The 15,805-nt window shown below is 34.6% G+C and overlaps 1 protein-coding gene across 3 annotated transcripts in view; it reads left to right on the forward strand.

The window, feature by feature from the left end:
* EPHA3 (EPH receptor A3) overlaps positions 1 to 15,805 on the forward strand; it is a 335,385-nt gene that overhangs the window by 243,802 nt on the left and 75,778 nt on the right. For all 3 annotated transcript variants that reach the window (XM_003783935.1, XM_012801561.1, XM_012801560.1), the window contains exon 6: positions 14,285 to 14,409. In XM_003783935.1, coding sequence (XP_003783983.1) covers positions 14,285 to 14,409 — 125 coding nt within the window. The remainder of the gene's footprint in view (positions 1 to 14,284; positions 14,410 to 15,805) is intronic.

Here is a 15,805-nt window from a genome sequence, read left to right on the forward strand (position 1 = left end):
CATTCAGAATTTTCCAAGGAGGTCTGTTAATGGAAAAAGTTGTTCTAGTTTATATTCATCTACTTATTTTATTGTATAAGACATAGTGATATATGTATATATATATAAATATATGATAGATCACATGTATTTTATATATTATATATTTATATATCATATATATCAAATGAATGGAATTGACAAGTAGCAAACTTTTAAGATTGAGTGTTTTGTATATAGGAATTTGTCATATCCTCATCAATGCTGTTTATCTATATTGAAAAGAAATAGTTCTGAGTCACTCAGTATTTGAAGAGTACCTGGAGTGTGTGGGCAGGGGCGGGGGCAGTGCTTTCTTATCAAAGTAATTATTTCTATAGGGCAATTCTGTACGATTCACTGCCAGACTTCTAAATGGTTTCTTCAATTGTAAAAAATTTAGAACTGTTATATCAGAGAGATGCAGGAAAGAAAATGTCACAAGTTTTGTTCGTAATGAAAAATCAATCTGGTCTGAAACTTCAAATAAAACTGGTGTCGACATTTGCCCACCCTGGAACCTACTTCTTTTTTTCCTCTGATGGTTTTGGAACCAGCAGCCAACCACACACTCTGCAGACGAGTGGGCAGGGTGTGTACAAGAAGAGATCATCAGATAATTCACATCCCTGTGAGTCAGGACCTGGAACTCAGACAGAGGCCTCAGATAGAAAGTTAGGGCTTAATTCCTTGACAGTGTGAGAGAGCCTGTTGGTTTCCTTGGTAGCGCCCCTGCTCACCCTCAAGCCTAGGTTTAAGCCTCTGGATTCCAATATATTTGAAAAACGAAAACAACTTTTATTCATATATATATATATATAACAGTTTTTTTAATTCTTTCTAATTGCAAAAAGCTTTGCAATTTGCGATTGGCATATGCGCCACTTCTAAGAATGCTCTGAACCACTTCATCAGGCTTGGCACTGTCGGGACGCTGCTTTTGATTGCCAACCTCCAAAAGAGAAAGAAAATCACAAAAGAGAAAATTAGCAAGTGAGCACAGTTCCAAAATTTGTACTACAAATGTGTTTTAAATCAAATAAATCATCCTTTGGCATGAGCTATTCACTTTACAGTCATTCATTTGAACGGCTTAGTCTGTCTCCTGAAGACTGTGGTTAGCATTATTCTTGATGAATGAGACAGTTACCTTAAATCATAAATAAAACAAATAGAATAACTTAACCATTGACGCTCAAAAGAAGGTATGTTATCTCACTTGGCACTGGTAATATATTTTAAACTGAAGTATTCAGACATTCAGTTTAAACCACAAAAGAACCAACGGTAAATCTCTGTAGAACTGCTGTATAAAAAAAGTAAATTGATCAAACACTACTTGATTAAGAAAATATGTGGTCCTCCCCATATTTTATCAGTTTGCTTTTCTATTCTTTTCACTCTGTAAAAGTAATTTCAATTTTTATTCTTTTTACTTTCTATTCAGCCATAAGAAAAGTTGGAGACTTCACTTTCTAATTTGATTAAAAGTCTCTAGCACAAGATAGGTTATTCAACTTATAACAGAAATAAAGATTTTTTTTAATTTAGTCTGAATCTTTGTAGGAGTAAAAACTTACAAATGTAAATAATATTTAAATCTTAACCTATGAGATAAATTGGACTTTTCCTGTTTTTTGTTGTTTTTTTTTTGTCTATTTATTCATTTTGAACATGTAATTTAATCTTTACTTTTTTTTATTAAATAATAGCAGTGTACATTAATACTGGGTATTAATATGGGGTACGGTGCACTGTTTTTATATACAATTTGAAATACTTTCATCCCACTGGTTAACATAGCCTTCATGTCTTTTTCTTAGTTATTGTGTTAAGACATTTATATCCTACATTTAAAGCGATTCACATGTACCCTTATAGGATGAACTATAGGCATGATCCCACCAATCACTGATTTAATCTTCACTTTTAAAGAAATTTTCTTGCTCATTTATAGTTTCTGCCACTCATTTTTTAAACTGGATCCTTAGACAAATTAGCCACTTAATAAATCCGTGGAATATTTTTGTTATCTGTGTAGGTCATTTGGAGATAAACTGTACATATTTCTGCATCATTTTCTAACATCTGTTTTACCTCATAAGATTTTAGGAGTAAAAATCATGAATTGGCAATGTTATTACACAACATTCCTAAGACAGAAAATTATAAGGAAGAAACAGAAGAGATTTCTTTGCAAGCCCGCTGGTATCAATGCCTACATGGCAGGTGTCTCTTTGGTGAAATCTGGTAGACGGTGGGAAACAGGATATCATCACCCTGCTGGGAGTGAGTCTTTCCCAGAGAGAACTTGCTTATCTGTCTCTTTTTGTGATTCCTACTAGACTTTAATTTTCACTCACCATGTGAATTGACAGAAAGAATTTATTCAGTGCTATATTTTATCACACTTTCAAAATCCTAGTCTCAGCCTCCATTTGTGGGTTTCTGCAACATGTTACACTAACTTAGAACTAAATTGCATTTTGTGAGGCTTCCAGAGGCACAAGATAGAGATATTATTACATGGTTTTATTCATCCTTGGTACCAGAATTGAACAAGAGTCAAATAGGATCCCTTTGGCCCAGTTATTATGATATAGCAATTATTATACCTAATGTTATGCATAATAAATATCAGGGTTTGTTAAGACAATAAAAGGATTCATTAAAAATAAAGATGTAGGCCAGGTATAGCGGCTCCTGCCTACCATCCTTGCCATTCAGGAGGCTGAAGTATGTGAGTTTCTCCCTGGGTTAGGTTTTCTGATGATTCATATGGTTTAAAAAATTTCTGCTCTAATTTCATCAAAGATTTGTACCCATCTATTTGTTGTAATTTTATATTTATATTTGAAAATATAAGCATAGAGTTTCCCTTACAATGCATGTCCTCCACCTATATTTGGATTAAAAGTGTGTTGGTTTAAGACTTCAAAGTCAAAATGCAAGTTGACACTGTGCATTTCGGTGCCAGTTTTTGCAGCAGCCACTCCTGAGATAGTTTGTCATCAAAGCTATTCATGGTTTCCTTCAATGAACATTGGTAGTTAGCAATTTGTAGTCTATGAGGGACTTTTAATTTGTCTTCAAAAAGTGACTTAGAACATATGTCATTTTGTTAAATTATAGATGCTAAGTGAATAAATTCTTTAGTTGCATGTTTTCTTTCTACAATCACTTGATTGTTTCCTGTAAAACCCTGCTGACTTTTTATGGAATGTATTCGAAAATTTGTCTCACAATTTTCCTTCTGTGCTTGCGGTTCTTGATTAGTTTCTTCCCTTTTTATAAGCTCAATTACCAGGGATTTTTGTCCCATGATCTTTTTTTTAATTCAAAAATTTCCTTTTACTGGGATCCATTCTTTTTAGTTTGATTTCATGGCCCATCATTGTAGTAGAATCTAGTTACCTAAAGTAACTAGTAGTGAGTTACCTAAAGTACTTCCCAACCTGTGTCTAGATGGATTTTGTAAATGAAAAGCCACAGACATTATTTTATGTGTAATTGCCTATGTACTGGAAGGTTTAAATTGAACACAAACATTAATGGAATATTCATTGCACGTGTACAAACTTATAAATTTCATATATTGTTTAGAACCCAATGTCTGATCTTTCTACACTCTTATTTCAGCATCTCCTTTTAGAGATTAAATCAGCACATTGAGCCAAAAGTCAATTTGACATTCAGCCACCCCTAAGGTTGACTAAGAGTAAAAGTATCTCACTTTAGCCATTCAGAAAAACAAGGTATATGCATAGGTCTATGGATACATGTATATGAAAACCTTCTGTGAACACTAGTGGAATATAAAGGGTAAGAAACCCAGTCATATTTGGAAAACAGACTGCCAGACTTCTCAAACTTCACGTTGCTTTACCTCTAGCATTTTTCCCTAATTTTTGTGTTTTCTTAGCTAGGTGTATTTTGAAGGAAATTTAACTTGAAAAGCATGTTTCTAAAGTTAAACCACAGACTATGCAATGTGAATAATAATGATCGTCAGCTTGTTGTTTTTAAAGTCCAGAAGAAATCTGATGGATCAAGCCAGCAATACTTTATAATGCCTTCGTAATAGTTTCATGCAGACTTTTCTTCAATAAATGGCTTGAAAAAATAGGGGGAAAAAAGTATGGAACGCAACAGAAAAATGATTCAAATCATTAAAACTCCTATATTATTTAATCACCTCTTAATTTTGGTACAGCAGTATACTACTTTTTACTTCAGGTGATTTTTTAAACAAATTTGTTGAGGAATATTTACATCTCTCAAAATACTCCTATTTCAAGAGTACATTGAAGTAATTTTTGGTACCTTCTTGACTCCTGCCACCATCTCCATAAATCACTTTTAGAATATTTTCTTCCCCTCAATAAGTATTGATGTGAAGCCCATCATTGCATTTGTCTTGCAGATTTCACTATAAACTCTAATTTAAAGGTCTTCATATGGAATTTAGTTTTTTTCATAAATAAAACAACACGAAATGACTCAGTTTACTTCACACAGTTGCAAACGAATGTTTAAAACACATTATGTTTCCACAAAATGTTTCCACACAATAGGTAAAAATGTAGCACCTCCCTGTACAAACCAAAGTCTTCAGGGCTGTATCAGAAAATGCTTACTCTGTGTAGGATCTGGATAATTTCCTTTTAGCTATTGCAGTAGGGCCCTAGAAAGGCAGGAACCTAAATACACACACTGAAATGCAAGCCAAATCCTTAGAAGAAATATTACTATATTTGTACCCACATAATTTTCTTTTTAGCTCTACTTATGAAATCTAAAAATGGAACAACTTAAGGCTATTTTTTGTAATATGCTAACATTTTTATGGTGTGTGTTAAAATTAATCAGCTCCAATTTTCAAAATTCTGAGGTCAATTATGTAAAGTATTCATAATTGAAAAAATATGTATTGATGCATTTTACTGTTTTAGATAGACTGGAGACGAGAAGTGCTCCAAAATTCATGGCTAGCTAAAAAGGTATTTGAGAGAAATTCTTCAGCTAACTTAATCCTGTGACTGTGACTAACAAAGAGGCCGAGCCACAGGCATCATGAAAATTATGCACTATGTTGTCTTCCCCTCCAATTTCTCCTGTGCTTTCTGTTTGGATTTTTAAGAATCTCTGTTTGTGAAGACTAAATTTATCTGTTGCAACTACACGTTTGCGTTTCTTAATCAAGTGCTGGGGGTGGAGAAGGAGGGAATTTGGGACAAAAAGAAGTTGGAAAGTATTACTAAGTGCAAGCATAGACAATTCAGATTTTACAGCCAAAGTAGAAATTTTGCAGGGCTGATTGCTTTGGGGAACTCTGGAAGTCTCTGTTAGTATTCTTTTTGTTTGTGTAAATATGCAAAACACTCAGCTTGGACTATTCCCCACCTGTATCCTTCAGACAACTAGATAGAAAAAAAATCAATAAACCTTATCTCCTTTTTTAGTACTGAACTTGTTATATTTTAATTGAAATTTGATAATGGATTTGGGATGCGTAGTAGATGGAGGCAATGTAGAATGATTATTAGGATTCATGGTATAATTGTCAAAACTTTAACTTTGTCCTATTTTACTTAAAATGTTTGGGATTCCTTTTAAATTAACATATGAAGACGGTTGTGTTCTTTAAGAGTATGCCTATGATAAATATAAGTTTCTGGCATCCCAGTAACCTAGAATTAGGGCTTCCCAGAAAGATGATTTTATGGAAATCAAAACATTTTCTGTTCTATATAGTAACCCACCAAAATTGTTCTCTTTTCTAGAATACTCTCTTGTCCCACTTTTTTAAGCCAATGAGTGTTTCTATATGTACGTAAATTGGATAGCTCTGAACTATTTTCCAAAATCTGATTTCCAAATGTTTGAACAGACTTCATAGATTTCCTGTTACTGGAAGTTTGGGCTTTTACCTCCCTAAAGGAAGGGATCAACCTATATGATTTCTCAAGGGGACCTCCCTCTCTGCTTCAATTAGTCTCTGCTAATCTTGGGGTAGGATTGCTCGGCATATACAAGACATATGGGCCAGGCATATATAAGCCATATGTTAAGCAGAATATCTCCACATCTTTTTGCACATACATGACGAATAACACTTGGATGCAAAGCGTGCAGAATTCTCTGGTGTCTATTATTTTTAAACAAAAGTTTGAAAAGGTATAATAGACAGTAAAATTTTATGATCCTGACAGCAATAAAGACGTAAGCAAGGCTCACTCACTCATGCATCTGATACTTACAGGGATGATTGTCATTCCTGTGAGAGTCCATCAATTTCCTTCTCGCTCGCCCAAGAATGTATGGAAGTGAGAATAAAGTTATTATAGGGCCACAGTTGTGTCCAGATAAATGCATATGAGTGCATAAGCACTCATATCTGTGTGTGTCTCAGATTTTGGTACCTCAATCAAAGAAATGTATTATTTGTGACACAGACCCCAAATTATTGTATTACTACCGAGCTATAGAGCTTTGAAGAATAGTGGCTAGTCTCAAACAACCATGTCATTTCTTTTCTTAAAAAGATAAAAGGTCCAGAAAAGACTAAGCAAAAGTGCTTCTTTGAGGCCTCAAAAGTACCAAACAGGACTAGGTAGTCCCAGATGCGGGTATTAGCTTATAATTTAGCATTACCATCTAAATGACAAGATAGGCTCCCTAAAATCCCTGGGGCTAATCAGCAGTCACAGAAGCCCTACAGATAGTAAGCCTAGAAGTGTAGAAATATCTACCTGTCCTTTAAATAGCATGCTAAGTTGAAACTAGTTATTACCAAAGCTGTTACAGGCTGTTTTTAAACCTGCATTAAACCTCAAAAATAGTAGTTCCTCATGGCAATCTGAAGATTTGTGTCTCCTCCAAATTTATGTAGTGAAACTTAACCACCAATATGGTGATTTTAGGAGGTGAGTCTTTGGAAAGTAAGAGTAGAGCCCTCATGATTGGAGACACAACTGAAATTTTAGATCTATGAACCAGGAAATAAGCTCTCCCCAGAGGCCATCTTTGATGCACCGTAATAGTGGACTTCACAGCCTCTGTCACTACAAGAAATAAATGTAAGTTGTTCATAAGCTATTCAGCTTATGGTGTTAATTTAGTAGCAGCTTAAACAGACAAAGACAAAGTCTCTGGGTTTGAAGAGTCAAAAAAAATTACAACAAGATTATGGACATGCCAGATATTTCTTCAGATATGTCATTGCTTCCCTGTCAAGGCAAGGTCTTCCGCATGCTTGGAAAACCTCTAGGATTATACTATAATACTAGGTTTATTATATACTAATAATACTAGGTTTGCTAGTATATTGCGTTTTCCAAAAGCAAGCAGTTATGAAAAAAAAATAACACTATTTGTATTATTTCCCTCTTACACAATTTCTTATTTTAGAAATTAATCAACTTCAAGTAGATAATAAGCTATTTTAAATATAGCTATTTGTCAGTGTTAACCTCTTTCACACTGAAGCATTGTATTTAGACATCACATACATGAAGATTCTGATTCTGTCAAAATATTAAAGAATATTAAAAGAAGGATCATTTTGGTATTTTTTCAAAAAGGAATTTGAAAGTCAAGTGAGAAATTGAAAAACAGGATTTTGTCACAATGAATTCAAGAAATAATTGTCTATGAAATGAAGTCTTCTCCATTATCAGGTTTTTATATTTCCTCATGTTAAGATAAAGATGAGAGTAAAATGTTAAATATATTCTTCAGTCTCAAGAACTACTTTGAGGTCTTTCAAAGTAAATAATTAAAATTTCATGGTCTTCTAAAAATTTAGAACAGAGAAGGCTATATACTTAAGCATATACTATTAACAAAATTTAGGAAAAAATTCTGGTCAGCTCAAAATTTATTTTCAGTATATTGCATCTTAGAATGATTTTTCTCCAAGCACCATTGATTTGGCAGAGAGAACTACTTTTCTTTTTACTACAGAACTAGAATAACATAATTTTACAGGAAGTGGTCTCTCTCCTAAGCATATTTTAATTATCACTTTTGTTTGAATTTTATTATTTTAAAATTAGGAGCTAAACAGATTCCATCTTTCAGAGGAAATATCCACAAAATACATTATACTTAGTATTGGGAAGCTGATCAAACTGTTTTACTAGATTTAGACAAAGCAGACGCGCTGCTAGGCACCAAAGACACAGAGGGACTACAGTTTATTGGGACGACATCCTGGTCAGAGAGTGATGTAATTACAATTCAGTGCAGTGGGCTAATTATTAATAATAGGAGAATAAGCAACTATCCTAGAGAAGGTCAGAGGAAGGAGCTTATTAACTATTGCCTGAGGGACTCAGGAAAAGCTTTATGGGGGATTATATTAGCAAAGGATTTTGAAGGATAATGAGTGGAAGTGGTTTTCCAGGTGGACAAGGAAGAGATCTAGCATTCCACACAAGGAGCACGGCAGGCACAAATGATGGACTAAAGAACTGTGTTTAAAATTTTAGCTTTTAATGGAGAGCAATAAATGATAAAGATGGTGTGTATATTGCAGGCTTGTGAGAAGCCTTAAGTGACAATGATATGAACATCAGAGTATATATACTAGTATAGTCCAGAATTTTCCAAATGCTTGTCCTCTTGACAGCTTTCTACTTATCATCGTCTTAAAACTATAAGATTCTTAGACTTTTCCTTTGGAGCTTATTATTCATTGTATAAGTATAGGAAATCTAGAATTAAAATTATAAGATTTTGGAGGAGGGCAGAGTCAACATTTCATTTGCTTTTAAAAATAGTAAATCATCAATAAGTGTGGAAAGTTGAAGTGCTGGAAAGATTGAGATGAAAAGGACAGAATCAAGTGCCGGTGAAGAATGGCCAGGGTCTGAAAGAAGGCAGTGCTCGGAAAGGAGAATTAAGTTGAATGAAAATCCATCAGCTTTCAGAAGGTGGAGCTGATTGGCTAGGTTGCTGATCAGGGAGATAACAGAAGCATGTATAACTCTGAAATTTCAAACTGCATACACTGCAAATTGACGAGGCCTTGTGGCTAAAGCAAGAAAATCTCTAGAATGCTGGTTTTGGGGAAATCAGGGTATTAATGGTGAGGTGATAAACGTTATGCTATGAACGATTACACTAAGAGTGTTTCTCCATTTAATAGATGTGTTCACTTCTGTAAAAACAATAAGAAGAAAACATTCTTAAGTGGGCATGGTAATGAACAGTAAAGAAAAATAAGGGCCTAATGCTTTTAAAGGCATGTCTGATTCAAAAAAAAATCTTTCAACCATTTACTGCATGATATTTTCCCATGGAGATAATTTTTAAAAGCTTTGGCTCACTTAGAAAAGAAATACTGAGACCCTTTTGTTATTATTTTAACTTGTCCAATCTCTAAACCACAGAGATACCTCAGAGGTTCATTAGAAATTCCCAAACCTAGAAAGAGGAAGGTCCCAATAAAAATAAGCAAACCAAACCAGATCCTTTAGGAGTTGAATTTTGAAGTTTTCACTTCCTGATTTTAAGGAAGGGTCATATTTTAGTAGCAGAATAATGGTAAATGTTGCTTTAAAGATACCATAGTTAAAATAATGGATCCCTTCCCTATCTGTCAGTAGCTTTGGAATGCACAAATATCAAGTGTGATTCTAATACAAATTGTGACCAAGAAAGTCCCATCCCTAACCCCGTTAGTTTACAGGGAGACCTTTTAAAGTTTTCCCATTGTGATTTGGTTCTCTGTTATTTCCTTAAATGTAGTCAAGGATTGAGCTTATGTTAACAATGGGTAAATATCTTGTTCTTCCTCTACAAATAAAGGAAGAAACAATCTTTTAGAAAAAGTTTTTTTCCATCTGTAGGTTGGGATTTGAATATTAATCACTAAGATTGATGCTCTTTATTTCCCTATCACACTTCTGAACTTCTCATTTCATGTTGCTGATTCAAGATGCTGCCATTGCAGTGGCCTGGACTCAAGGAATAAATCACCCAGTGAACAATTCAACTCCTGGTTCCCAGAAAGTTACGTCTCCTTAGAACAGAAAGACCCTTTGATGCCAGCTTTCCCAAGACACTTATTACTAGAGAACATAGTTTGAAAATATCTGTGTAGACCTATCTCATGATAGAATGGAATGAAAAAAAAAAAAAAATGAGCACTTCCACCATGACATGGTCAGGAATTCCCCTAGTACTCCGATTGTTTGGAAGTTTTCAGTAATGTAGTGAAAGTCCAAAACAGCTTCATGGAGAATGGTTAAGTGTGTTCTTCACAAGCTGTCCTGTCCCACTCAGCACTCACTGTCTTTCTATTGTATGTGTACTCATCTAAGAAATATCTCAGTTGAAATATAATCAATATCACTTTACCAAGCATATCGTACCTCCTTTCTGTATTGTTTTACAAAGGACACAGCTCTCTTTTGTACCCAGAACAGCAAAAGCTGAAAATCAAATATTTTCTTCCTCTCAAAAACAAAGACCAAAAAATGTATTTTATACACTAACACATTATATTAAGCTTCCTAAAAATGTGTTGTTATTGCAGGAAAATGAGCCCCAATGGAGAGAAAGAAACACCCCAACATCTGTGTTTAAAAGGGGAAGGGCTTTATTTTAGCTGGGAGAGCCGTGGTGGACTAAAGTCCAAAAATGGCCCAGCTCCCGACTGGCTCTGTCTCTTCCCTTTTATCTCCAACCAAGGGTTACTTGTTCAAGGGTAATCTTCTCTCTCTCTTTTTTTTTTCCTTTATTAAATACTACCTATGTACATTAATGTAATTCTGGGGTAAGGGTAATCTTCTTATTGGTCAGTTTGATTTGAGCTGGAGATGACTGGCCACGGCTTCTACAGAAGTGGAAGCAAATGTGAGTTTCAAGGTCCCTGGAAGTTAAGTTTCTACAAATTTCTAAGAGCTGAGTCATCATGGGAGGACTTTGCAGGAGTGTCCTTGGGGCTCCATGAGAAGCCTTTTGTTCTTTTAGACCTTACTCTTCCCAGGTATCCTTTCTCATTATGTTCATGCTGTTTTAACCTTTCTACCCATTTCTTTACTTTTTTACCCTACAAAACTGTCCATTTACTAACCTGCTTAACTTCCTGGACCACTTTCTCTGTATCTAATTCTGTCATGAATTTCTTCCTCTCAATAAGAAAATCTTAATAATCATCACTTAAGGTATGTAGGCTACTCAGGTGCTCACTAGTGATCAGCATTTTAGCATTTTCCCAGGGGAAACTTAGGCTTTCTCTTTCTTCTTTTCTTTCTAGCTCCCAGAATTTCTCTGGTCTTAAGTTGTAGTTTTTTCCATTTCATATAACTATAACCTTCCATTCTTTTAAGTAACAAATTTTTAAAAAAGAAAGGAATAAGAATAAAATAAATTGAATCTAGCTTTTGGTATACATTGCAATCTCATGTTATTTTTAATACAGAAAGAAATTAATTTAAACATTTTCTATGGATTTGAAAATTAGTAATTGGAACAAATCATCCTTAGGTAGTGAAGGTTAATGAAAAGAAGCATAATCCATAACCCTTTCTAGTTGAAATTATAAGTCATGTTGCAGCACATAAAAAATGGGTAAATAAAACTTCAAAACACAAATTAGAAAGTATTCTAGTAGATGTTTTTATAATGAAAACATTGATAAAATATGGTGCCCACGGAATTTGTTTTTGCAGGAAGTGTTATTATGTACATCCTAACATTATTTATAAGGGGATGGAAAAACAATTTTCTTTAATTATTTATTAATATTGAAATATTGATGAGCATTACCTAAAAATAGTAGACTTCCAATTGGTGTACTTGATTGAACTGTACTGAAAAGCAGCCATCTCAAGGGGTGTGTACTAAAGGAGCAGAACAAATGACTTAACAGGGGCCTAAAAGCAGCAATCAGGAAAGGTTCATTTAACATAGAGATGGCACAAGCTTCAAGCAATTGCCTCTACTTAAGTGTGGAATTACAAAAGCCTATTTATTACAGTCCAACAGGGCCCAGCAGCTTGCTTAAGGACCTTTGAAGAAATGCAGTGGTTATAAAGTCTTGCTCAGTGCAGATGCAATAAAATTTGGACAGACCCCCAGCACAGCCTGCAAAACTTTCATTAGAAAGTTAATACAATCTTCATCAAAATTGTTCTTTGAAAAGAATTATGTTCTCTCTCTTCTTTTTTAAAGGACGGATGCTATACCTGGTTATTTTTAAAACTTCTTAGAAAATGAACTTGAACTGTTAGGAAAAATAAGACAAATTTCATGGTGGTATGGAATTAAGTGTAGGGCTCAACGGTTTAACGGGAAAGGGTTTCAATGTTAAGCTTCTTTGAAATGCTCTCTAAGCACACATTAAAGTTGCTCTATTAATGGACTTTATTCAAGAGAAATATTAGTGGAATTTCTTTTTTTGTTTGTACAACAAGCAAAATTTGATTCCAAGGACATTGGAGTTGCAATTTGTTTCTTAGTGACTGGATAATGAACTGATTTTTCCAAGTATTAAGAGTTCAAGAAAATCTTAAAAATTCAGTATATTTTTTACTAAAGCATATAAGTGGTATTTTTATAAAACTTCAGTAAGATATCAGGAAAATAACTTATCTTTTACTTGGAATCAACTTTAGAGCAGCAAACCACAGGGAGGGGGCATGAGTGTGAGGCCCAGTTGGGAACTAACGCAGAGGAAAACTGAGCAGACGAGGAGTAGACATGAGAGGATATTAGTTGCTAATGAGAGCAAAACGTGAATAAGAACATAAATGTACTTTTCTATTAGAAAAGCAACACCAAAAAGAAAAAAAAAGAAAAGCAACACCTACATTTTCCCTTAGCAAAGGATTAAGTCACCATTCCCAGGTCAAAAGAGTAAAAATACTTTAATTAGAAAAATGTTCCTATGGGATCTCACAGATAATAGAAACAGGTGTTTGGGAAAGCTTTGCAGTGGAGTCTACGTTTTGGTTTACAGTTTTCACAGAAGTGGCGCAAGGCAAGCTTAGCGAAAGTTCTATTCTATTTTTAAGTGTGGAATAAAAGCGAAAGGTGTTTGCAGATAGGAGCAGTTTAAATGAGAGGTTGGATGCAAAAGTCATCATGTGATAATCACAGCAACATCAAATAAAGAAAAAGGAAACTCTTGCTGGCTTTTGTAAGGAATGCAAACATATAGAGTTCTAATAGTCCCTAATTTGAGAAAAAGCTATAAGAAAAATGGGTTCTTTAACCATGAAAATAATTCAACAGTATCTAAACATTCTAAACAGTATCTAAAAATTCCTACATTTTGCTTTATTTGTTTGTTTGTTGTAAATTTATGTTACTACATTGCATTAAGCCAAGCTGCCACTGAAATCCAGTGAGACATTTTGATTGGCTCTTACACCAAGGTTGAGATTTGAAACCAGGAACACTTGAATGGACAGTATGCGTTTTTCTTTCTAATGGAACATTTGAAATAGAAAATCACTTAAAATATATTTAATCTCAGAAATGAATGTGACCCTCTACTATCTGATCAGATGGGGTTTTTAATTCATATTTCATATTTTTTGAACATAGCATAGACAGAGTCACCATCAAATTAGATATTTCAAAATATATCTACATAATTTTAATACACACAGCAGTAATTTCCTCTGTACTTGTCATGAAATATTTTTTAAGAAATAAAAAGTTAAAAGCAAATGACTTTTTTTTTTTATTCATGAGAGATTTTTGTCAGAAGTCAAGACCTACTGTATTAAGTCCCTAAATCATATCTTTTTTATAATACACTAAATATTATTATTACCTATGGATACCATGGGACTCCTTGTGCATAATGGATTCCAGTCCTCTTATAGAGTTGCATAGGAAAATGTTATCAATGAGCTGAAGAGTCTGGCATTAATAACTTTGCAACATTGTAACAAATAGGTAGTCCTGATGTTTTGTTCTTTTTTTAATATATCAAATATATTTCATTGCTCACATTATAGTAGCAGATTGAAAACATCTGCTCACTTGCCACTAGTCTACCAGCAGCAGAGAATATCCGCTCACTTTCCATCGGCCTGCACGTACCAGGGCTATAATCCAGCTGCTGAGCGCGGATGTGGAGCCAGATTAATACTCTAGAGCCTTGGAAATGGAAATAGTGCTTTCTTGCCAAAGGTTAAAACAGTGACAGGTTTCAGTTTCTTGTTCCTATTTCTCTGTTCTTTGCTGTCCTTCCCAATGCTTTAACTTGTCCCTCCCTCTATCTCCTCCTATCCTCTCTCTACAGCTCCATCACCTGTCATGGCGATTAAGAAAGATCGGACATCCAGAAACAGCATTTCTTTGTCCTGGCAAGAACCTGAGCACCCTAATGGGATCATATTGGACTACGAGGTCAAATACTATGAAAAGGTGGGGTAACGATGTGACAGGGTTGCTTATTATGTCTGTCTTCTTACAAGCTATGCCCTTCAAAGAAATCAGTGATATTACTAATCCATGTTGGATCTCTGTTTAGAGCTCTGGTTATGACTCAGCGCCTGTGGCTCAAGTGGCTAAGGCGCCAGCTACATACACCTAAGGTGGTGGTTTGAATCCAGCCCAGACCCACCAAACAACAATGATGACTGCAACCAAAAAATAGCCAGGAGTTGTGGCGGGCACCTGTGGTCCCAGCTACTTAGGAGGCTGAGGCAGGAGACTTGCTTGAGCTCAGGAGTTGGAGGTTGCTGTGAGCTGTGATGCCACAGCACTCTACCCAGGGGGACAGCTTGAGGCTCTGTCTCAAAAAAAAAAAAAAATATATATATATATATATATAAAATTTAGAACTCTGGTTATGATTTGTAGGTAAAACATGGCATTTAGAAAGCATCTTGCCCAGTGCCCCCCCATTCCACAGAAATAAGCATCATCCAGTGGGCTGCTACTAACTTAAGCCAATTGGTTAGGGCAATAGACATGACATTCGTGTCCTTTCACATCAAGACCCCTACTCTACCATCTATTTTATAATGATTCCTTAGTCTATTGATAAACCATTTCTTAATTTGTTGACTCAGCATCATTGTCTGACCTTCTTATGAATTTCATTGAAGACAGATAGTAATATTGCATTAGTAACAAAGATATTGTGTTACTGAACTTGACTCTGTAGAAGGAAATTGAAATGGTAGGGATGAGTGGAGAAGTTTGCCTCACGTTATCAAATTGTGGTTTAGTAATATAATTATAAAAACGTAGGTACTCATTTATTTCTACCCAGAATTTAGGCAATGATATTTCATTATTCTAAATAGCACTTATTTTTCCTTGGTTATATATTATGGTAAAGTTTGAAGGAAAGATATAGTCAAATCCTATAATTAGAGCTGGTTGGTTTTATAACTCCTACTGTGAACACTACATACCTGTATTTATGTATCTGCTGCAGCTTACAAAGTATTTTAAACTGAATTAAATATAAATGTTGTGTGCATACAGCAGATCATGTTTACAAAATGTTTCTGCCTCTGCTATGATAATCTTGTGAAAGTTGGAAAATAGGTTCTTTTACAAATAAGGAAAGTGATTACATAGAAGAAAACTGAGAGTCATTGGCTTTAGATGAATTTTCCACAGCCTCACTGCTAACAAATATCAGGTCTCTGTTTTGAATCCTTGGAGCCATAATTCCATGCTTAGTATGTTTTTCCCTATAGCACATAATGCCTTTGATATGACAATGGATCATTACAGGTATAAGAGTAATTGGCATAGACAGCTGTACAAATGTATAATGTGTAAACATTCTTTTGCATTATGTACT

Source organism: Otolemur garnettii, unplaced genomic scaffold (genome assembly GCF_000181295.1).
Source record: "Otolemur garnettii isolate 467f Iridium unplaced genomic scaffold, OtoGar3 scaffold00009, whole genome shotgun sequence".
Taxonomy (NCBI): domain Eukaryota; kingdom Metazoa; phylum Chordata; class Mammalia; order Primates; family Galagidae; genus Otolemur; species Otolemur garnettii.